The 23874-nt window shown below is 47.6% G+C and overlaps 1 protein-coding gene across 8 annotated transcripts in view; it reads left to right on the forward strand.

Annotated features, from left to right (window-relative positions):
• PLEKHG5 (pleckstrin homology and RhoGEF domain containing G5) overlaps positions 1 to 23874 on the forward strand; it is a 118965-nt gene that overhangs the window by 48965 nt on the left and 46126 nt on the right. For 2 of the 8 annotated variants that reach the window (XM_056795911.1, XM_056795910.1), the window contains exons 2-3: positions 11826 to 11902; positions 13133 to 13231. In XM_056795911.1, the coding sequence (XP_056651889.1) occupies positions 11826 to 11902; positions 13133 to 13231 (176 nt within the window). Of the gene's footprint in view, positions 1 to 8920; positions 9511 to 11825; positions 11903 to 13132; positions 13232 to 23874 lie in introns of those variants that run through there. The other 6 variants (XM_056795913.1, XM_056795912.1, XM_056795908.1 and 3 more) reach the window with 5 other exon arrangements.

Consider the following 23874-nt stretch of genomic DNA (forward strand, 5'->3'; position numbering starts at 1 on the left):
GAGAGAGAGAGAGAGAGAGAGAGAGAGAGAGAGAGAGAGAGAGAGCAGAAACAGCATTGTGCTTAGAATCAGAGGACTTGGGTTCAAATGCAGCCTCTGCTAGTTATCCATGTTACCTTGAGCAAGTTGCTAAACTTCTCTGTTTCCTCATCTCTAAAATTAGGAGGGCTGGTAGTCTAAGAAATAAGAGTAATTCAGGGGCAGCTAGATGGCTCAGTAGAGAGTTAGGATTTGGAGATGGGAGATTCCGGGTTCAAGTGTGACCTCACATTTTCTAGCTGTGTGACCCTGGACAAGTCACTTAACTCCCATTACTCAGCCCTTACCTTTCTTCTGCCTTGGAACAAATACCTAGTATTGATTCTAACACAGAAAGTAAGGGTTAAAGAAAAAGTAACTCACATCTAAGCTTTTCTTAGAACAACACTGAAGGGGGGCAGCTGGGTTGCTCAGTGGTTTGAGAGCCAGGCCTATAGATGGGAGGTCCTGGGTTCCAATCTGACCTCAGATACTTCCCAACTGTGTGACTCTGGGCAAGTCACTCCCCCCCCCTCCCCATTGCCTAGCCCTCACCACCCTTCTGCCTTGGAACCAATACCCAGTATTGATTCCAAGATGGAAGGTAAAGGTTTAAAAAAAAAGGGAAAAAAATGATGCTCAGGGGCACAGCTTATAGCTCAATAGGATTCCATTGCAACTGTATATCACATTTTATTCAGCCATTGCCCACTTGATGAGATTTAAGGAGCTTACATTCTAATGAGGGAAAGGCACTGAAAAGGAATGGGGGAGGAAGGAGAGGGCCAGTGTATAGAGCCTGATGACAAATTAGATTTTGTATCCAAGTTTATGGTGTTGAAATGGATCTAGCCCTGAGAGTAGCTGGTTGTGACCATTCCCAAGAGGGGAAGGAGCGGATCTTCTGTCTTTTCATCCTCATAGCAACCCTAATAATAGGTGTTATTATTATCCCTGTTGATGGTTTACAGCTGAGTAGCTGGGTGGCACAGTGGGTACAGCGCTGGGCCTAAAGTCAGGAAGACTCTTCTTCCCGAGTTCAAATCTGGTTTCAGCCATTTACTAGCTGTGTGATGCTGTGCACGTTACTTAGCCCTATTAAATAAGCTGGAGAAAATACCAACAAAATTCATTTGGAAGAGCAAAAGATCCAGAATATCGAAGGAATGAATGAAACCCCCCAAAAAAGCAGGTCTAGAAGTATCAGATTGTAAACTGTATTATAAAGCAGCAAATATGAAAGCTATCTGGTACTGGCTGGTGGACCAAAACAGACACAATAACTTTGTATTGGACAAAAGTGTAGATCCGTGTTTGGGGATAAGAATTCACTATTTGGCAAACCTTGCTGGGAATAGGAGAAAGCATTCTAGCGGTATCTACCATGACACCATTGACCAAGATCAGATCAAAATGGATACCTGAGGGAGCAGCTGGGTGGCTCAGTGGATTGAGAGTCAGGTCTAGAGATGGGAGGTCCTAGGTTCAAATCTGACCTCAGACACTTCCTAGCTGTGTGACCCTGGGCCAGTCACTTAACCCCCATTGCCTAGCCCTTACTACTTTCTGCCTTGGAACCAATAACAGTATTTATTCCAAGACTGAAGGTAAGGGTTTAAAAAAAAAAGGATACCTGACCTAGACATAGAAGGAGCTATCATAAGCAAATTAGAAGAACAGCAAATATATTATCTATCAGATTTATGGGCAGGAGAGGAATTTATGAATAAACCAGAGATAGAGAACATTGTGAGAAGTAAAAGTGATCATCTTGATTGTATTAAGTTAAAAGGTTTTTTGTACAAATAAAACAAATGTAGCCAAAATTAGAAGGAAAGTAAACAAATTGGGGAAAATGTTTTTATAGATAGTTTCTGGGATAGAGATCTTATATCTAAAACATATAAAGAATTTTGTCAAATTTGTAAGGAGATGAGCTGTTCCCCAATTGATAATTGATCAAAAGATATGAACGAATAGTTTTCTTTTTTTGATTTTTTGATTTCTGAAGAAATCAAAGCCATATATAGGCAACATGAAAAAAAATGCTCTAGATCTTTACCGATTAGAGAAACTCAAATCTAAAACAATTCTGAGCTATCTTGTACCCCTCAGATTAGCTAAAATGGTAAAAGGGCAAAATGACAAATATTGGAGGAAATGGGGAAGAATGGGGACACTAGTACACTGTTGGTGGAACTGTAAACTGATAGAGCCTTTTTGGAGAGCAACCTGGAATTATGCCCAGAGAGTTATAAAGCTATATTTTAATTTGATCTGGCAATATTGCTGTTGGGTCTGTTTACCAAGGAGATCAAGGAAAAAGGAAAAGAACTTATATATAACAAAAATATTTATAACAGCTCTCTTTGTGGTGCCAAAGAACTGGAATTTGAGAATATGTCCATCAGTTGGGGAAAGGCTGAACAAATTGTGGTGGATGATTGTGCTGGAATTTTATTGCACTGTAAGTAACGATGTACAGGTTAATTAAAAAAACCCTCAAAAACAACCACCTAGAAAGACCTACATGAAATGATGAAGAGTGAAATGAGTAAAACCAAGAAAACATTTTATATTGCTACAGAATTAATATTTGTAGAATAACTTGTAAATGTTCACCTCTAGAAAAACCAACCTGATAAATAGAAACACAAAAGACATAATTTGTATGTACATATTTTTTTCTTTTCTTTTTTAAACTTTTAACTTCTGTTTTAGAATAGATACTAAGTATAGGTTCCACACCAGAAAAGTGGTAAGAATTAGGCAATGTAGGTTAAGTGACTTATCCAGGATCAACAGGTGGGAAGTATCTGAGGCCATATTTGAACCCAGGTCCTTCTGCTGCAATGCCTAGCACTTTACCCACTATACTACCTAGCTGTCTATATGTATACACACACACACACACACACACACACACACACACACACACAATTTTTTTTTTTGTCAAGTGACATGTTCTCTAGTGCAGGAAGGGGTGGAAAGGGAAGAAGAGAGATATCTGGGAATTTTGATGTAACCAATATAATACCAATAATAAATAACCAATAAAAACCAATAATAAAAATACATAATTTTAAAAAATGAACTGAAGAAGGGAATGGCAAATCACTCCACTATCTTCTTCCTTCCTTCCTTCCTTCCTTCGTTCCTTCCTTCCTCTTTCTTTCTTTCTTTCTTTCTTTCTTTCTTTCTTTCTTTCTTTCTTTCTTTCTTTCTTTCTTTCTTTCTTTCTTTCTTTCTTTCTTTCTTTCTTTCTTTCTTTCTTTCTTTCTTTCTTTCTTTCTTTCTTTCTTTCTTTCTTTCTTTCTTTCTTTCTTTCTTTCTTTCTTTCTTTCTTTCTTTCTTTCTTTCTTTCCTTTCTCTCTTTCTCTCTCTCTCTCTCCTTCCCTTACTTCTTTCTTTCCCACTTTCCTTTCTTTCCACCTAGCTTCTCCCTCCAGTATCTTTTTCAAGAAAACCTCAAGTCCTAGAGACGGGAGGTCCTACGTTCAAATCCGGCCTCAGCCACTTCCTAGCTGTGTGACCCTGGGCAAGTCACTTGACCCCCATTGCCTAGCCCTTACCACTCTTCTGCCTTGGAGCCAATACTCAGTATTGACTCCAAGACGGAAGGTAAGGGTTTAAAAAAAAAAAGAAAAGAAAAGAAAACCTCAAATAGGGTCATAAAAAGTTAAACAAGACTGAACAATGACTGAACTGAACAGATGAGGAAATTAAGACAAGGAGAGCTGAAGTGACTTGGCCAGCTTTGCATAGCTAGTGTCTGAGCTTGGATTTGAACTCAGGTCTTCTAGACTCTGGATTTGGCACTCTGCCCACTGTGGTGCCATCTAAGAGCCTTTGGGTGGGTCATCTATATCTGTATTGCTTATCTATCAAATGAGAAAGCTGAACTGAATGACTTCTGGTCTTAGGTTTCTGCTCCCTTTTCTCAGGACCCTGGCATTCTCCGATACCCTAAACGGAAGACCATAGTCCATAAGGGTCCAAGGAGTGGGGGGATCTGAGTCCCTGTGACCTCACACAGACAGCCGGGTGGGTGGATCTGCTGTTTTGCCTCTTGGAAGAGCTTTTCCTGGTTGGGGAGTTCTTGTGTGTAAAGCGTGTGACTGATGCTGAATCTTCAAACACATTTTTTGCGGGGATGGCAATATCGCTGAGTAGGGTCTTCTCAGTTCCTCTTCTGTGAACTGCCAGAGGAAATCTTGGGACTGCCTTCCTGGCTGCCCACCCCCAGCTCCGGGACACAGCTGCAGTGCCCTCTGCCTCCCCTGACTCTGCAGGAGGAAATGGATGGCCCCTGGGGCTCCTGGGATGTTCCGCTATCCCATCGTCCACCCATCCGCTGTCCATCTGCTCCAAGTTTGCAGGGAGCTCAAAAAGCTTTCTCTGGGGCCCCGAGGGAAGAATTCTGGATTTGCTTTTATTATTATTCATAATAGGTCAACTGAAAGGCGGGTTGGGGCCCTGCAGGAGCCAATGAGAGGGCTGTGTGTGTGTATGTGGTGGGCACATGGCGGGCACAGAGAGGGATTGTCCTGGGGGATGATTTCAGGCCGTGGGCAGCCCTCAGTCTGAACATTTCTCCAGCCCCCAGGAGTGGGAGAGAAGGTCACTCCTTGGACCGCAGTTGGATGGGCCAGGTGCCCAGATCCCCGTCTCTGTGTCTGGTTGACTTTTGTGCCCGTAGGCTCCCCACTGCCCACTTCCCTGTGAGGACCCAGAGGCAAGGAGTCATCTGTCTGGTGGTCTTGTGTGAAGTGGGAAGGCCATGGGGGCAGGGGGAAGGGGCGTGAGAAAGGGGCCTTTTCTGTGTCAGGGCATTAAGGTCCAGGACCTTCTCATTGTAGCTCCCTAAATGGGATGTCAGGAACTTGTGCCAAGCCCTAGGATGAATGTCTCATTGCCAGGATCCTGAAAAAGGCTATCAGAAGGGCTAGTTTGTGATCTGAGAAACAGAGAGGACAGAGAGGTGGCTCAGTGGGTAGAGAGTCAGACCGAGAGACAGGAGATGTCCTGGGTTCAAATCTGATCTCAGACACGTCCTAGCTGGATGACCATGGGCAAGTCACTTAACTCTCATTGCCCAGCCTTTACTGTTATTCTGCCTTAGAACCAATACATAGTATTGATTTTAAGATGGAAGGTAAGGGTTATTAAAAAGAAAGAAAGAAAAAGAAAGAAAGAAAGAAAGAAAGAAGGAAAGCAAGCAAGCAAGCAAAGCAGGTTCTTTGGGCTTAGGTCTCCTCCATCCTACTAGCTCTCTTGATTTGTACCCCAATATTGCGCCAGAGTAGGGGACAGAGGGGTCCACCTTGGAAACTGGAAGGCCTACATTCAAAGCCTGTCTCTGGCCTCTGGGCAAGTCACTCTCAGAGCTCTAAGCAGCTCTTGAAGATTACAAATTGCCCAGCAGATGCCAATCTTCTTTGGCAAAGAGAGTCCATTACATCAACGAAATCACAGATCCTATTAAAAAAAAATGGTCTGGGGAGAAGGCCTGAAATCCTTTCTTTCTTTACAGACGTCTATCGGTCCCTGGCAGGGGAGGGTTGGGGTGGCTGAGGCTGCCAAGATGCCAGGCAGGCCCCTGACTCAGATCCTCCTCACCCAGCAAGAGTTCATCCCTGGGGAGCCTCTCCCTCCCCTTCCCTCTTCCCTGCAGCCAATAGGGGTGGGAGCAGCTGGTCGATAGCATCACTGGCTCCTCTTTCAGGCCCTCCTTCCCCCCTCAGGCTTAGGGGCACTGCTGGGTGAAGCTGGCTCCCCCTGCCCTCAGAGAGTTCCCAGCTCTTATTAATCCTGGGGTACTTGCTCCCCCCACACTCCAGCTCCCTACCAGGGGCTCAAATTATTTCCCAGTGGGCCCAGCGCTGGAGTGAACATCAATTCAGAGCCAGAGGGACATTTATACCAATTTCCCTAAATGGTGTCTCCTATTTCCACATGTCTGTACAGTGCCCAAGTGACAACCTTTAAAGGGGCAGAGACCCCCTAAAGGATCATCCTGACAAGGACAGGAGGTCTGGGGGGGCTCCCACTTCCCTCACGACAATCCCTGAGGTCAGGTCTGGGGAGCACAGAGGCTCGGCTGACCAGAAAGAAGAGCTGAGCCTTCAAGAGCTCACGAAGGTGCCCCCAAAAGGGGAGAAACACAGCCATGGGCACCCAGCCCCAGAGGGAGGTGAGGAAGGGCATGAGCCTCATATCTACAACCAGATGGGTCCCCAGCTGCCCTCAGTCTGTTCTGGGGCAAAATGGTGGGTCCTTTGTCCCTTTTGTTTAGTCCTCAGGGGGTTGCCCAGGGCTGTTCCTTGTAGGTGGATTTCATCTGTATATGAATGTTGGGGTGGAAGGACTGAGTAGAGGGTGTGAGCCAATGACATCCCCCCCCCCCCCTTTGGGGTTTAGAGATGCAGTTACTGTGTGACCCTGGGCAAGTCACTTAACTCTGTTTGTCTAGTTCTTGCCCTTCTGTCTTAGAGTGGTTACTAAGACAAAAAAAGGGTTTAAAAAATAACAAGTGACCTGCAAGCTCATTATTGCTGTTGGACATAATAAGAATTCCCATTTTGATATCATTATGTGCTTTACAACTCGCCTCCCTCCACTGACCTCCCATGAGAAAGAAAGCACAATGTTCTCATTTTACAGATAGGGACATTGAGGCTCATTGACTTGGCCAAGATCCCACAGCTAGCAATGTCAGAGGTAGTTTGAACCCAAGCTTTCCTGACTTCAGGGACCCTACATGATATCTGGGTGCTCATCCCAGGCAGTCGTATATCTGTGGTCACAGAAGTTTGTTATCTCTGTTTTCTGTTTGTCTTTCTCTCTCCTCCCTCCCTCCTTAACTTCCTCTCTTCCTTTCTCTTTCTCTCTTCCTTTCTTCCCCTCATCCTTTCTTCCTTCCTTCCTTCCTTCCTTCCTTCCTTCCTTCCTTCCTTCCTTCCTTCCTTCCTTCCTTCCTTCCTTCCTTCCTTCCTTCCTTCCTTCCTTCCTTCCTTCCTTCCTTCCTTCCTTCCTTCCTTCCTTCCTTCCTTCCTTTCTGTCTCTCTTTGGTTTCTCTCCCTCCCTTCTCTTCTCCCTCTCCTCTCTCTTCTCTCTTTCTCTTTCCCTTCCCTCCCCCTCTCTCTTTCTGCATGCTCTCCTCTGGGGTCCAGAGGGGCAGAAATGCTTCCTGTCTACAACCTCCAGGCAGTTCCTTTCTGGACCTTTCTTGGCCAGGAATACCCAGGAATTCTCAATTCAATTTGAGAAGCGTTAACTGAGCCCCTTCTGTGTACCAGGTGGTAGTCCATAGGTGAGAATTTGTACAATTGTTTTAATTGTGTCTGTGTTGTTGGGGTTTTCTTGGCAGAAATTCTGGAGTGGTTTGCCATTTCCTTTTCCAGCTCATTTTACAGAGGAGGAAACTGAGGCAAACCGGGTGAGGTGACTTGGCCAGGGTCACCCAGCTAGTAATATCTAAGTCACATTTGAATTCAGGATGATGAGTCTTCCTGACTCCAGGCCTGGTGCTCTGAGGCTATGGTGCCACCTAGCTGCCCTGGTGACAAGAATACCAAACCAAAAATAATATTGGTTTGGCTGCCCTCAAGGATTTTACATTCCACTAAGGCACAGCTTCACAGACAGGCTCAGTGTACAGACTATTCTCTCATCTCTGACCTGGGGCTGGGAAGAAAAATGGTGGCTGACCCAGAGGTAGTTTTCTGAAGCTTGATTTCACTTGCTAAAGCATAATAACTAAGTGATAAAAAGCTGGCTTCAAAGCCAGGAACACCTGAGTTCAAATTCTGCCTCTGACACACACTGGCAAGTCACTTAATCTGATTCTTGTTCTAGGCAATAGAGTTGTTGAGAAGGAAGATGGCAGCCTCCCATGGTAGAGAAGAGTTCCCTGTCCCAGTGTCATTCCAGACTTAATCCCTCCTCTTATCTTGAAAGCATACAGATCTGACACCATCACTCCCACAGCTGAAGAAGCTTCAGTGGCTCCCCATTGCCCATAGGCAACTCAAAGTGGAAGACCTTCACCACCTGAGTCCAGCCCACCTTTCCAGGCTCACTTTAGACAGATGGCTTCTCTTCGGGCTCCCCAAGGTCCAATCCAAGTGGTTTATTGACCCTTCTTCACCCACTGACTGTCTCCAGGGGTCAAGTGGCAGGCTCAGAATGCCCTCCCTCTTCACTATCTCTTTCTCCCTATTGTCCAGCTTCCTTTACAACTCAGCTCCAGGACCCCTGGATGCAGGAGGGCTTTCCTGCCCCAGACCTTCTCTGGTCTGTCCTGCAGATATTACTCTCTGTTCCGTAACTCCTCAAACCTAGCATACAGAAGGTGCTTAATGCATGTTTGTTGAAGGCTCCTCAGACAACGTGAAGATAGAGCTCTTATTGTCTAAGGCTCAGGTTAAAAGACTTAGAGATAAGAATGTCAGAGGGGATTTGATCCTCTGCCCCAGGATAGCAAGTCCTGGCCCTAACCCCCATTGGAAGGAATCCCAGTCCCCAGAGTCTCTGGTCCCTCCTCACAACCCAATTTCAAGGCTTCAGACTTCTGCTCCATCCATCACCTAAGCCTCAGTTTGCCCCTCTGTAAAATAGGGGCAGGGAAGGGTGAGTTATGATAGACTACAGTCTTTCTCCCCTCTGGGCTGGGATGGGCAGTCCAGGCCAGCTGGGGAGCCCAGGGCCTTTTCACTCTCCAAAGTGGAGTCTCCAGTCACCTGATGCTGCCCCACCCCTCCGGGTGGCCTACCTAGAAGACATTTCAGAGGTGTCCCCTGGGAGCCCTCTCGGCCCCTGCCCCTCCCTTTCCAGCTTCAACAGGCTTCCTCCCCAGCTCCGTCCCACCCTGGGGCTCCGGCCACCCACTGGCCCTCGGGGGCTGGATTTTTGCCGGCTCTTTATCTCTCTCCCTCCGTCTCAGCCCCAGGCGCTATCTCTAGCTCTCCCGGTCTATTTTGTCTCTCGTCTCTGCCTCTCCTGTCTCTGTCTTTTGTCTCTGCTTTTCTTTCTGTCTCTCCCCTGTTTTGTTTCTGAATTTGTCTCTGCATTTGTCTCTCTCTGTCTCTCCCTTTGCCTCTGCATTTCTGTCTCTGTCTGTTTTCTCCGTCCCTGGCGCTGTCTCTGTCCCTGCTTCTTGTCTCTGTGTCTCGCTCTGTCTCTGTTCCTGGGCCCGCATGCCCTTGGCTGCTCGCCTTCTGCCCTGGCTGCCACAGTGTGCCACACTTGGGCTGGGGGGCTTTGAGCTGAGACTTCGGGCTCCCCCTCAGTCTCGCCGAAGCAGCCGGAGCCCCGCGGCGCTGTTGTGTCCGCCTCTCCTGGCCGTGGCCAGGCCGGCTCCGCGTCTCTCCTCCTCCCCTCCCCTCCCCTCCTCTTCCCTCCCCTTTCCTCGCCTCCCCCGGGACCAGGCCGGGCCGGCGGAGCGGCGGGCTCCGGGAAAACCGTCCCTACCCCCTGGGAGCTCGTCCATGGGTGAGTGAGAGGACATCGCGAGTGGGGGGGGCACAACGGAGGGGCCGGGAGGGGAGGGCTGGCGTCTCCGGCCGGCCCCGCTGTTGGACTGCCGCCGCCGCTGTGCTGGCCCAGGATGGCGGGCCGGGCCGAGGACCCCGGCACTTCGCGCGCGGAGGCGGGGGCTCCCGGATGGCGGGCTCCCAGACTTGAGCTGGGGGAAGCCAGGCCCAGGGAGGTTAGGGGACTCCAAGAACTGGGGGAAAGAAGAGTCCGGGCCATGGGATCCTGGCCTGGGGGGTAGGGGGGAGGGGGCGGCGTGCCGAGCCTTGGGATTCTGGACTGTGAGAGACCAGGGGGCCTACAGGATAGTGGTATTATGTTGGGGGGCAGCCAGGCGGAGGGGCTCCCGGAACCTGGGTGGAGGAAGGCGGCAGAACCGAAGAACTTCAAACTGGGGCAAGCTCTAGGGATGCCCCCCCCCCATTGGGGGAGGGGCTGGGGTACCCAGACCTTACAAATCTGGGCCTTTGGGAAGGCCTGAGGGCTTCCAGGATGAGGTAGTCTGAACTAGGAAGTGAGGGGGACTGGGCTTTAAGGACTTAGGGATCCCAGGCAGGAAGAGGGGGGGCTCTCAGGGGACAGGAGTCTGCTGATGTTTTGAGGGGCTAGAGATTCTGAGATTGGAAAATTCTGGGAATGGGGGATCCAGAATGGAAGTTACAGACAATCTGGGGTCTAGATCTGGAAAAACTTTGCTGAGGGCCAGCCATCTTTGGGGAGCTGGGCCAGTTGGGGCAAGCCAGGAGTAGCTAGATTGGTGTAGAGTGAATAGTGGGGCATCCCTTGTGGCCTGCTGGGGGTGGGGTGCAACCTGGAAAGGGAGCAATCCTTTGAGGAGGGTTGGATGGGCTCACGACATCTTTCCTTGGAAGAAGTGGCCCCCATCTCCTCTGGGGTTGGGTATTGTCACTGTAGTCCTCAGGGGCTGACTTTCTGGGGTCTGGACCTTCCCACCCTCAGAAGCCCAGCTAGGTGGGCTACAGGGGCAGGAAGGGACTAGCCCTAGGCCTGGGGAGTAGTTCAGAATCTCCTACCAACATCCCTCTCTTCTACTGTCAATACTCTGCAGCCCCTCTACCTTGTCTGCTCTCACCCTTTCCCAAAGAAAGGATAAGAGGGGCCAGGGCTGGGGGCTAGGGGCATGTCACCTTCCTTCCTTCTTACTGGTCAGATCAAATCAGTTGGGAACCCCACTTTAGGGATGGGGATTGGCATGGCCTAGACTGAATTTCCGGTAGACCCATGGCTTATGTGTATATGGGGTGGGCCCCCCCAAATCACAACCCCAAAATGGTGCAATCAATCATTAACTGCTGAGTGCTAGGCACTGTTCTAAGTTCTAGTAACATGTAGCTAAGACCGAGGCCCTGTCTTCAGTAAGTTTATAATCTAGGAGGAGAAAAGGAAGTCTGATAATCACAATAGATAATAGCACACGTTTATTAGAGAGTTAAATAAAAAGGGGAAGGATCTTGGAAGGGTCTGAGGAATTTATCAGCCAGAGAGCTGGCAGTATTTTTGTAGGAGGAGCTGTTACAAAGGATGAGGAGGAAATCAAGGCAGGGAGGGCATTCCAGGTCTAGCTAACCAAATGAACACAAAACAATGAGGGGAGAGGTGTAGTCTGGGGCCAGAGAGTAGGTCATAGTCCTGAAATGAGCTTAGCAAGCCTAAGAGATACCATGCTGGAGAGAGTCCCGAATGCCAATTGTTTATAAAGTTTGAATAATAATAGGGAGCCACAGCAGATATCTGAGCAAGCCAATCCAATGAACATAATTAGATTTGTATACTTTATCCTCACATACCCATACTCATTTAAAAGGGAGAAAAGGCAGAAGCTGGGGATAAAGATTGAGGTTTCAGGACTTGAGAGGCCTCTCCCTGGTCTGCAGGTGAGGAAGACCCCCTTTGCAGGAGAATGAGGACATTTTTGCCCCAGGAGAGATCTTTTCTGGGAATGGCATGGGGGAGAAGACAAGGATCCAAGTCTTTTATTTCCAAAGAAAGCTTCCACCAGTCTGTGGAATCTAGATAATTTCCCTGAGGAATTACAATAAGAGAAGGGGGGGGGGGGAAGCCTTGGAAACAGATAAGTTGGCATTTCAAATGGAAAGTGACACTGACCCTCTTTGAAGGGATGGACCGAGGAGGCCCGCCCCACCCTTCCTTCTCTGCAGGGTCCTGGGAAGAGGAGGAGGGTGTTGGGAGGCTGGGCAAGTTGGGAGGTCTCCACCTGGTTGGCTAACACCCTCTGGCCCTTTGCTCTGCAGATGACCGAAGCCTAACGGAGGAGAAAGGACTTCGATGCCAGAATCCGGAGTGTATTGACAAGAGAAGGGCATCCAAGGTAACTGAAGCCTGGGGCTTGGGGCTGCTCCAGCACTGGCCCTTCTGGGTCATGGGGCCAGGGGCTGGGGAGAGCTGGGATCACAGCTCAAATCACAGGGTGCACACACCGGGCACAGCCCACCTGGGAGATCCTTAAGAGGGGAGCGCACAAAGGGTGCTGCCCTGGGCACCTCTCGGCTGCCCAGAGGATCTACACCTTCTGAAAAGGCTGTTTTTGGTAGACAAGTCAGAGAGAGAAACTTTGTGTCAGAAGTCTGAGGTCCTGGGGTTGAATGCTAGCACTTAAAAGCTGTGTGACCTTGGACAAATTGGCTCCCTTCTCTGATCCTTCATTTCTGTATCTATTCAACATATTGTAGTAATTGTACTACCAGCCTCACCAAGTTGCTGTGTGGGGAATACCTTGTAAATCTGAAATGTTTCCTAGTAATGTGAATTTAAAACATGTATTAAGCTCCTTTGATGTCCTCTGATGGTCCTCAAAATGAAATCTGTCCTGTTCCTAACGAATCTATCATCCTTTGTTTCTTCCTTACCTCCTTTCTCCCTCCTTCCCTCCCTTGCTCCCTCCCTCTCTCTTTCTCTCCCTTTCTTTCTTCTTTACTTCCCTCTCCTTTCTTTTTCTTCATCTTTCTTTCTTTCTTTCTTTCTTTCTTTCTTTCTTTCTTTCTTTCTTTCTTTCTTTCTTTCTTTCTTTCTTTCTTTCTTTCTTTCTTCCTTCCTTCCTTCCTTCCTTCCTTCCTTCCTTCCTTCCTTCCTTCCTTCCTTCCTTCCTTCCTTCCTTCCTTCCTTCCTTCCTTCCTTCCTTCCTTCCTTCCTTCCTTCCTTCCTTCCTTCCTTCCTTCCTTCCTTCCTTCCTTCCTTCCTTCCTTCCTTCCTTCCTTCCTTCCTTCCTTCCCTCCCTCCCTCCCTCCCTCCCTCCCTCCCTCCCTCCCTCCCTCCTTCCTTCCTTCCTTCCTTCTTTTGACTCTCGGGCATGTTCTTCTACCATACCATAGAGAGCCTCATGCCAATTGCTTATAAAATTTGGACTTTATTTGGGGAGCAATAGGGAGCAACAGCATATATCTTATCAGAAGACTCAAATGTGTATGGTTAGATTTGTGCTTTCTCCTTTTCCCCCTTCCCCCTCACACATATCTTCTAGACCCTGGTGCGCTGGGGCTTCCAGGGGGCTTGTCCACTCCAGGGCATTTGAACAAAGGACACGTTTGACTCTCCCTTCCAGGGCTCTGCCAAAGATGTGACTGATGTGGCCATAGTCTTGGCTAAATGGAAGAGTGGATATGCTGAAATCTCTGCCTGTGGGCTTTTAATTCAGGCCAAGGTTTGTTCTGAGCTCTTTATTCTGTTGGAAGCATTTACCACTGTAAAATGGCAACATAGAAAGAGTGTTGAGGCAGTGGGGCAGCCAGGTGGCTTAGTGGATAGAGAACCAGACCTGGTGTCAGGAAGACTTGGATTCAAATCCAGCCTCAGGCACTTCCTAGCTGTGTGATCCTAGGCAAGTCATTTAACTCCCATTGTCTAACCCTCTTCTGCCTTAGAAAAAATACTTAGTATTGATTTTAAGACAGGAGGTAAGGGGGCGGGGGGAAGCTGGTTGGCTCAGTGGATTGAGAGCCAGGCCTAGAGATGGGAAGTCCTGGGTTCCAATCTGGCCTCAGACACGTCTCAGCTGTGTGACCCTGGGCAAGTCACTTGACCCCCATTGCCTAGCCCTTACCACTCTTCTGCCTTGGAGCCAATACACAGTATTGACTCCAAGATGGAAGGTAAGGGTTTAAAAAAAAAAGACAGGAGGTAAGGGTTAAACAAACATGGGAGAAAAAGAAAGAACATTGAGCAAAGAGGCAGGAAGCTCTGAATTCAAACCTTGCCTCTAACACCAGCTAGGTGACCTTGAGCAAGTCATGGAGGCATTCTGAGCTTGGATTTCTTTTGGTGAAAAATAGAGCTCATGATCTTGCACAGAGTTGGTGTGAGACTCAAATGAGGTGTTATCAGTCAATTCAAGTCAATAAACATATATTAATACCTACTGTGGACCAGGCACTGTGCCAAGGACTCAGTATGCAAAGAAAGTCAAAAGACAGTCTCAGAGAAAGGAAATTCTGGCTTCAAGTCTGGCCTCAGATACTTCCCAACTGTGTGACCCTGGGCAAGTCACTTGACCCCCATTGCCTAGCCCTTACCACTAATCTGCCTTGGAACCAATAGACAGTATTGTGTCTAAGACAGAAGGTAAGAGTTAAAATGAAAAGACAGCCCTTCCCCTTAAGGAGCTCATAGTTGAAGCAGGGGGAAACAACATGCAAATATGTACTAACAAAGGCAGCCAGGTAACCCAGTGGATAGAGCACTGGCCTTGGAATTAGGAAGGCTCATCTTCATGCATTCAAATCTAGCCTCAAGACACATACAAGTCATTTAACGCTATTTGCCTCAGTTTCCTCATCTGTAAAATGATCTGGAGAAGGAAATGGCAAACGACTTCAGTATCTTTGCTTGGAAGAGTCAGGCACACAAAAAAGTAGACAGACAGACCCTGCCCTCCAGGAGCTTACGTGGAGACAATATGGAAACAACTAGGTACAAAGCAAGTTATATATGATAATAAGAAATAACAAGCAGAAGGAAGGCACCAGAATTTAGGGCGATTGGGGAAGGCTTCCTGGACAAGGTGGGACTTTAGTCAAGACTCAGAGGAAGCCAGGGAGGTCAGCAGTTGGAGCAGAAGAGGGAGTATGTTCCGGACATGAGAGACCCAGGGGAAATGCCCTGAGCAGCGAGGGAGTGTAGCCAGTTTCACTAGCTGAAACACAATGGGGAGAGAGACAGAGAGAGAGAGGGAGGGAGGAAGAGAGGGAAAGGAAGAGAAGGAAGGAGGGGAGAGAGACAGAGAGAAAGGGAGGAAGAGGAAGAAAAGGAGGGAGGGGGAAAGAGGGAGGGAAGGAGAGGAAGAGAGGGAGGGAGAGATAGGGAAGGAGGGGGGAAAGATAGACAGCGAGAGAGGAGGGAGGAAGAGAGGGAGAGGAAGAGAAGGAAGGAGGGGAGAGAGACAGAGAGAAAGGGAGGAAGAGGAAGAAAAGGAGAGGGGAAGAGAGGGAGGGAAGGAGAGGAAGAGAGGGAGGGAGAGATAGGGAAGGAGGGGGGAAAGATAGACAGCGAGAGAGGAGGGAGGAAGAGAGGGAGAAGAAGAGAAGGAAGGAGGGGAGAGAGACAGAGAAAGGGAGGAAGAGGAAGAAAAGGAGGGGGGAAGAGAGGGAGAGAAGGAGAGGAAGAGAGGGAGGGAGAGATAGGGAAGGAGGGGGGAAAGACAGAGACAGAGCAAGAGAGAAGGAGGGAGGAAGAGAGGGAGAGGAAGAGAAGGAAGGAGGGGAGAGAGACAGAGAAAGGGAGGAAGAGGAAGAAAAGGAGGGGGGAAGAGAGGGAGAGAAGGAGAGGAAGAGAGGGAGAGGAAGAGAAGGAAGGAGGGGGGAGGAGAGACAGACAGAAAGGGAGGAAGAGGAAGAAAAGGAGGGAGGGGGAAAGAGAGGGAGAGAAGGAGAGGAAGAGAGGGAGGGAGAGATAGGGAAGGAGGGGGGAAAGACAGAGGCAGAGCAAGAGAGGAGGGAGGAAGAGAGGGAGAGGAAGAGAAGGAAGGAGGGGAGAGAGACAGAGAAAGGGAGGAAGAGGAAGAAAAGGAGGGGGAAGAGAGGGAGAGAAGGAGAGGAAGAGAGGGAGGGAGAGATAGGGAAAGAGGGGGGAAAGACAGAGACAGAGCGAGAGAGAAGGAGGGAGGAAGAGAGGGAGAGGAAGAGAAGGAAGGAGGGGGGAGAGACAGACAAAGGGGGAAAGGGAGGAAGAGGAAGAAAAGGAGGGAGGGGGAAAGAGACAGAGGGAGGGAAGGAGAGAGGGAAGGAGGGGGAAAGACAGAGATAGCGAGAGAGAAGGAGGGATGGAGAGAGGGAAGGAGCTGGGAGAGATAGAGAGACAGAGAGGGAAGGATAGAGGAAGAGAGGGAAGGAGAAGGGAGAGAGGAAGAGGAAGAGAGATAAAAAGAGAGAAGGGGGAAGAGAAGAAAGGAGGGAGAGAATGTGTGTGTGTGCACATGCTTTCGTGGTCTTGAGCGTGTGCATACTTTGTGAGGTTTACAGAAGGGGCATGGAATGATTAGACCTGCATTTTAGTAATGTATGAAAGTATTAGGAAACCTTTAAAGTTTTACATATACATGCAAACATAACTATATAACATGAATATAGAATTATAGCTAACATTTCTATAGAACCTACTAAGCGCCAAGCACTTTTCTAAGCCCTTTACAAACATTAACTCCTTTGATCCTCACAATAACCCTGGGAGGTAGGGGCTATTGTTATTCCCATTTTTACAGAAGTTGTGGCAAACAGAGGTTAAGTGACTTGGCCAGGGTCACACAGCCAGTGTCAGAGGATAGATTTGTCCTCAGGTCTTTCTGACTCCAGACTCAGCACTCTATGCCATGAATGACCTTGTTGCTTAACCTTACCCCTATTTTTTACATTATTGCACTCTTCTGGGAGAATGGAACAGCAGGCTAGAGTTCCTGGACACTTCTAGGGATCATGAAAATGTGATTGGCAGGTTCTGGGGAGGGGGATCCCCTAGTAGAGCTTGATTCTCTTTGGGGTCCAAAACTGGGAGTCAGGAGCCTTGTGTCCCAGTCAAATGACACAGAGTTAGTGCCTCAGACAGAGTAAACTCTTGGAAAATGCTTGTTAACTGACTAACTGACTGACTCCCTCTAAGGGCCCATCAGTTGAAAAAAGAAATCTCATCTATTTGAAAGTTTTTTACCAAAGCTTCTTCCCTGCCTCATCTTGCATGGAGAGGACCCTGGTTTCTCAGTGCCTGGGACAGTTGAGCAAAAGCAGGTCCTACCAAGCTGGAAGGGCCTTCATGGCAGTCCCAACAACAGCTTGGATCTGTGGTCCACAAGTGAGGCATCAGAGGTGCCTGCCATGCTGTGATTTCTTGCACCTGGAGCCCCTCATGAACCACCTACTAAGAGTCAGAGCGGCGTTCTCTGCTGTTAGAGTGAGGAGAATAACATTTTCAGCCTTTGATGTATCGAAAGTATTCCTTTACTGTATTCCTCTGTCCTTGGGACTTGGGGCTTCTCCCAGGGAACTTGCTTAGCCCTACCAGACTGGGGAATCCCTTGAGGATGGGGGCTTCCTAGCCAGGAGACAGTGACCCTTGGGCTTCCAGCTCTCTGTCCTGCTTTCCTTTGGGGGAGGATAGATTTGGGAGTTCCGGAACAATGGACTTTGGGCTTTGGTGCCCTCTGGGTCTAGAACATCAAGAAACTCCATCTTCTTCCCATTGACATGGCTGCCTTGATTTGTCCCAGCAGAGAAGCAGGGAGTAGTTGGAAATCAGAGTTAGGGAACTGGAAGGGAGCCTGGAGGGTGCAATGCCTCCAGTGAGTGAGAAGGAATCTCAAAATGTAGATGGTCAGAGCTGGGATGGATCTTAGAACCCAGAATGCCAGAGCTGAGAAAAGTCCCCTAGAACAGAAAATACCAGAGCTGGGAAAGGCCCTTAGAATCCAGAATTTCAGAGCTGGGAGGGTCCTTAGAATAGAAAATGTCAGAGCTGGGAGGGTCCTTAGAAGAGAAAATGTTAGAGCTGGGAGAGACCTTAGAACAGAGAATGTCAGAGCTGGGAGGGTCCTTAGAACCCAGAATTTCAGAGCTGGGAGGGTCCTTAGAACAGAAAATACCAGAGCTGGGAAAGGCCCTTAGAATCCAGAATTTCAGAGCTGGGAGGGTCCTTAGAAGAGAAAATGTCAGAGCTGGGAGGGTCCTTAGAACCCAGAATTTCAGAGCTGGGAAGGTCCTTAGAACAGAGAATGTCAGAGCTGGGAGGGTCCTTAGAACAGAAAATGTCAGAGCTGGGAGAGACTTTAGAACAGAGAATGTCAGAGCTGGGAGGGTCCTTAGAACCCAGAATTTCAGAGTTGGGAAGGTCCTTAGAAGAGAAAATGTTAGAGCCTAGAGGGTCTTTAGAACAGAAAATATCAGCTGGGAGAGCCCTTAGAACCCAGAATTTCAGAGCTGGGAGAGACTTTAGAACAGAGAATGTCAGAGCTGGGAGGGTCCTTAGAACCCAGAATCTCAATGCTGGGAGGGTCGGTAGAACAGAAAATGGATGAGCTCCCAGGGTCCTGGATCCCTGCTAAATGATCCCGGCTAGAAAGGACTCCTCAAACACTGACTTCCAGTGTTCTAAGGCCTGGGAAGGACCTTAGCCACCATCTGGGCCAACCTTCTCATATTACAGGTGAGGAAACAAGCCCAGAGAAAGAACGTGATTTGCTTCAGTCCATTTACTGGGTGAGGAGGAGGCCTCGGGCTCCAGCCTGAAGGCCCCCATCCCCAGGACCTGATGTACTAAAGTTGGTGGCCCCCTGTGACTTCAGGTTTCTGGCCATCCAGGCCGGCCTCAGTGTGGGATTCCTTGGCTCCCAGTGTGAGGAGGACAGATCAGTCACTGAGAGGACACTTCCTCTCAATGGGGGAGGTCTCCTTTTGGGGGGCTGAGGGGGTCAGGGCTCAGAGAGGTTGAGCTAGCACTGGGTAGGGAGAGAGCCTCATAGAGATTCCCGGAAGGGCCATGTAGGCTGTCTCCACCTTCTGTGGACCAAAATAAAGGCTTCTATGTCTCAGGGTTCAAATGATATCCCTGCTGCCCTTCCCAGGATAGGGCTGCTTCTGCCCCCAGTGTTCTGGACAGCAGCCTAAAGGGAGAATAAGGAAAGTACTTGATGAGGAGTCAAGAAGGATCTGGGTTTGAATCCCACCTCAGATACTTGGGTTCTGAGCCTAGGGACAAGTGAATTGACTTCTATGTATTACGGCTTCTCAGTCACCCTATTTGCCTTAGTTTCCTCATCTGTAAATTACAGACACAGGGGCCTTTTTTCCGGAATTAAAAAAAAATATCAGCCTTATAGGATTATTTTCAGGATAAAATGAATCAATTATCATGGGACTTAGTTTCCCTATCTGTAGAATTAGAGGGTTGTAGACATAATAGATAAAAGGGAATAGTGCAATATATCAGTAATGATAATTGGTGTTTCTATATTGATTTAAGAAGTGCTTTACATGGGTTATCTCATTTGATCCTCACGACACCCCTGGGCTATGGGGGCTCTTATTATCCCCATTTTATAGATGAGGGACCTAAGGCTGGAGAGAGGGATAGTGACTTGCCCAGGATCATTGAGTATCTTAGGCAGAATTTGAACTCAGGTTCTCCTGATTCCAAGTAGAGCACTTTCTTCACATATCTATCCACAGATCCCATGAATTTCTTCTGTGAATCTCAGGTTAAGGCCCCCTTCTTAGGGATTTGTCTAGAGGCCCTGAGAGGCAAGGGAAGAAAGGGTTCCCGGCATGGGCGGGCTGCCAGATTTGGACCCCAAGGGTCCTTTCTTTACCCCTTACAAACTGTGTTTCTACCTCAGTTTCCTTTGTTCTGACTGAAAGACCTGAAGGTCCCTTCTGCTTTAAGCTTAGACAGATAGACAAACAGACAGACAGACAGACACACACACATATTGGGGACAGGCAGCATAGAGCATTGGATGTTAGAGGCAAAGAAAATTCCGTGCCCTTTGGGGAGTCTTGGCCAAGGGGGCTGGCCCTGAGCAGTTTTATTAAGTACCTACTGTGTGCCAGAAGCCATGTTGGATTCTGAGGATACAAAGCCAGACATGATATAGTCTTTGCCTTCAAGGAGATTACATTCTAGCACGAGACAGAGTTGACCCTGTTGGGGGCGTAGAACTGGGGAGCACCTTATCTGCATGGAAGGGGTGAGGAGGGAGCAGCAAGCTTCACCCTGGTGATGGCGGAAGGGTAAGAGCTGCCCTCTTCCATTGATTTAACTGCCTTCTCCTCCTCTCTGCTCTTCTGAGTCCTGGAACAGTTTCCTAATTCCCCCAGCAATCAGACCCAATGAACTGTGTTCTAGACCTCCATCGCCCACCTCGGGCAAGACCAGGCAGCTTTCCTGATTGGGGATCCTCACCTTCTTCACCCTCTTCACTCATGGATGGGATGGAGGTAGAAGGAACTTTAGACACCGTCTGATTCAATCCCTTGGTGGCTATGGAAGGAAACTTCCTTCTATCAGCAGATCAGAACCTTTTCTGCAGTCTAGACTCAGAGCTGCTGAGAAGCCAAGTCTGGGTCTCTCAGCCAGTCGATGTAAGGGGGGAAGACGTGACTCCAGCTCTCCCTGGTTCTGATTGCGCTACCTATTGACCCTACTCCGACTGCCTGTCCTTTTACATAAGGAGACCTCAGCTCGAGAAACCGAGGGCAAATGACTTGCCACAGATTGTACAGGTAGAGGGAGAAGGGCGAGGGAGAAGGGGGAAAGCGTCTTTTCTTTTCTTTCTTTTTTAAAGGAGATCTTATTGGACCATTTACATGGAATAGCATTTTCAGAAACTAGAAGATCCCAATCCCTTCCTTTAAAGCCCAGAGATGGAAAGCAGTTTGTTCTACGTCCCACCTATATTATCACGCAAAACCCTTTTCCAAATTGTCCGCTGTTGTGAGAGAATACTCATATAAAATTAGAACCCCAAAATAAAAATCCAAATCAACTCAAGTGAAAAATAGGCTGCTTCGATCTGCAGGGAAGAAGCATTTCTATGGAGCCTACTACATGCCAAGGACTTTATAAATAGGCTATCTGTTGTTTCCCCACTCTGATAGGTGCTATTATTTATTATCCCCATTTTATACTTGGGAAAACTGAGGCAGACAGAGATTGCCCAGAGTCACACAGCTGGTAAATATCTGAGGCTGGATTTGAGTTCATGTCTTCCTATCTGAAGTAGTAAAATTCACTTTGGAACTCAGGTTCTCTGCCTCCAGGGGCAGAGTGCTAGGACTGCCTCTGGATTCTTCCTAGCTATGTGATCCTGGGCAAGTCACTTCACCCTGTTGGCCTCAGTTCCCTCATCTGTAAAATGAGCTGGAGAAGGAAATGGCAAACCCTCCAGAATCTTTACCAAGATAACCCCAAATGGGGTCAGGAAGAGTCAGACAGGACTGAAAAACAATAAAAGTTAAGTAGTAGAATCCCAATAAAAAAACAACAACCAATTAACCCATACCTTCTGCCTTAGATTCTAAATATGGATTTCTAGGCAGAAGAGTAGTAAAGGTTAGACAATGGGGGTTTATGTGACTTACCCAGGGTCACACAGCTAGGACATATCTGAGGTCAGATTTGAACCCAGGTCCTCCTGATATCAGACCTGGCTCTCTACCCTAGCTATCCCTAGAATCCAGATTTGATCCCACTTCCTCTGCCTCCCCATATGCTATCTTCTGGTCATTAGATAATCTTGGATACTTTTTCCAGTTTTGAAATGTTTATAGATATATATATATATAATATTTATTTAATATAATTATATATATATATATACATATATATATATATATATATATATATATATTTTTAAACCCTTACCTTCTGCCTTAGAACCAATACTGTGTATTGGTTCTAAGGCAGAAGAGCAGTAAGGGCTAGGCAATGGGGATCTAGTGACTTGCCCAGGGTCTCACAGTTGGGAAGTATCTGAGGCCAGATTTGAACCCAGGACCTTCTGTCTCTAGGCCTGGCTCTCCATCCACTGAGCCACCCAGCTGCCCCCTAAAATGTTATATTCTAAGATCCTTACCAGCTCTGCCATTCTGCATCGAGCTGGGGTATTATCTACAAGAGATCAATATCTTAAAATCGAAGAAATCTCCTCTTCCTAACTTTGGGGGTGGGAGGTGTTACCTGGGCTCTGGCCCATCCAGCACATCCAGCCATTGACTCCTGACCTAGTTGGGATATAACATAGAGCTAGAAGGGATCAGTTGCCACATGGCTGTTGTCATTCTCTGGCCACTACATATACTCTCACCACAGCCATAAATTGAGCCAAGAGAGCAGACTTAGAATCAGTAGGTATAAGTTATTGGGGAGACGGGGCTGTGCCCGAGAGCCAATTATTATTTTTTTAAACCTGTGCCTTCTGTCTTAGAATAAGTATATTGGTTCTAAGGCAGAAGAATGGTAAGGGCTAGACAATGGGGGTCAAATGACTTGTCTAGGGTCACACAGCTATAAGAGCCAATTAAGTTTTCAGTGTGATCATTTAGACCTTGAAAGCTAGCAAATGCCACAAATCAGAGCTTTACTTATGGCTTGGTGATGGAGAAAATGCTCATAATGAAGGTTAAATTTATTTCTTCTATAGACTTTTTTGGAGGGTGTTGTTGGGGGGAAGCTGGTAGGTAACATTTACGAGCACTCCATTGGAAGAGATATTGATTCAAAACACAAAAGAGCAATATGGCGTCATGGATAGAGTATAGGTCTTGTGGAGTCAGGAAGTTTAAATCCTACTCTTGCCACATCGAGGCTCTGTGACCCTGGGCAAGTCCCTTAACCCCTCATTGCCTGGCAGCACATATGGGTACTGGTGGAGGCTGAGGAGGTTTCCACGGTGGGAGCATCCCATAGTTGCTTCCTGGGGTAGTAATAAGTTTCTTGTTCCTGGTAGTATTCAAGTGAAGAGTCTAGATGACTTTAGAGGGAGTTCTAGCAAGGGGAGGGAGAGAAGTTGGTCTAAAGAACTTTGAATGTCTCTTCCAATTCTATGATTCTTATGAGATGGGACCCACTGAGCTGGTTGATCATTCCTCTGGGGGGTGATGGGAGCCTGGGCTAGGGTGGTGGCCCTTCCTATGGAGAGGAAGGGGTGGATCTAAGAGACATTGTGGAGAAAGAATCAGCAGGATGTGGTGACTACTGACTCCATGGGGTGGGGACCCTTGGAAGGGACAGGACTCAAATAGAACTCCCAGGTTATGGGACTGGATAATGGGAAAGGATGGTTCATAGCCAGAGGTCAGAGAGGGAGGTGGTGGGGGGAACAGTCTAAATTGGGATCAGGGGAAGGCGAAAGATGATGAGTTCATTTCTGGACATTGTTTTCCAGACAGTGTAGGGTAATGGCTTGAGAGTCAGGAAGAACTGGGTTCGAATTTAGCATCAAAAACTAGTTCTGGGAGCCTGGGTAAATCATGTAGCCTCAGTTTCTTCCTATGCAAAGCGGACATAATGACAGTACTTAGTGCACTAGGTTATTTTTGAGTGTGAAATGAAATAAGGGACCTGAATCCCTTCATAAGCTTTTAAGTGCTATAGAAATGCCAGCGATTTTCGGTAGTGACCCAATGGGCTATAGGATGCCCCGACATCTGCTAGTGACCCAGGAAAGGTTCAAAATAGGAGTGAAATGACAAAGGTGGGGCCTGGAGATGACGATTAGGGCAGAGTTCACCTATGGACCATGTAGAAGAATTCGAGCTGAAAGAGACTCTGAAGGGCATCCAATCTAGCCTGCTCAGTTAACACATCAAAACTGAGACTTAGAAAGATTAAATGACTTCTCCAGGATCCACAGCTAATAAGTATCAGAAACTGAGGTTCGAGCCCAAGTCGTCGACGTTACCATTATCATAGCTAACATTTCCATAGCACCTACTGTGTGCCAAGCACTGTGCTAAGTGCTTTATATCATATCACTGAATAATAATAACTAGCATTTATATAGTGCCTACTATGTGCCAAGCAGAGTGCTAAGTGCTTTACAAATATCTCATTTAATAATAGCTGACATTTGTATAGCACCCACTATGTGCCAAGCAGTGTGCTAAGTGCTTTACAAATATCATTTCATTTAATAATAATGGCTAGCATTCACATATAGTATTTACTACATGATAAGTGCTTTACAAATATCTTATTTAATAATAGCTAGCATTTATATGGCACCTACTATGTGCCAAGTAGTGTGCTAAGTACTTTACAAATGTCTTATTTAACAATAGCTAGCATTTATATGGCACCTACTATGTG

Source organism: Monodelphis domestica, chromosome 4 (genome assembly GCF_027887165.1).
Source record: "Monodelphis domestica isolate mMonDom1 chromosome 4, mMonDom1.pri, whole genome shotgun sequence".
In the NCBI taxonomy this organism is placed as follows: domain Eukaryota; kingdom Metazoa; phylum Chordata; class Mammalia; order Didelphimorphia; family Didelphidae; genus Monodelphis; species Monodelphis domestica.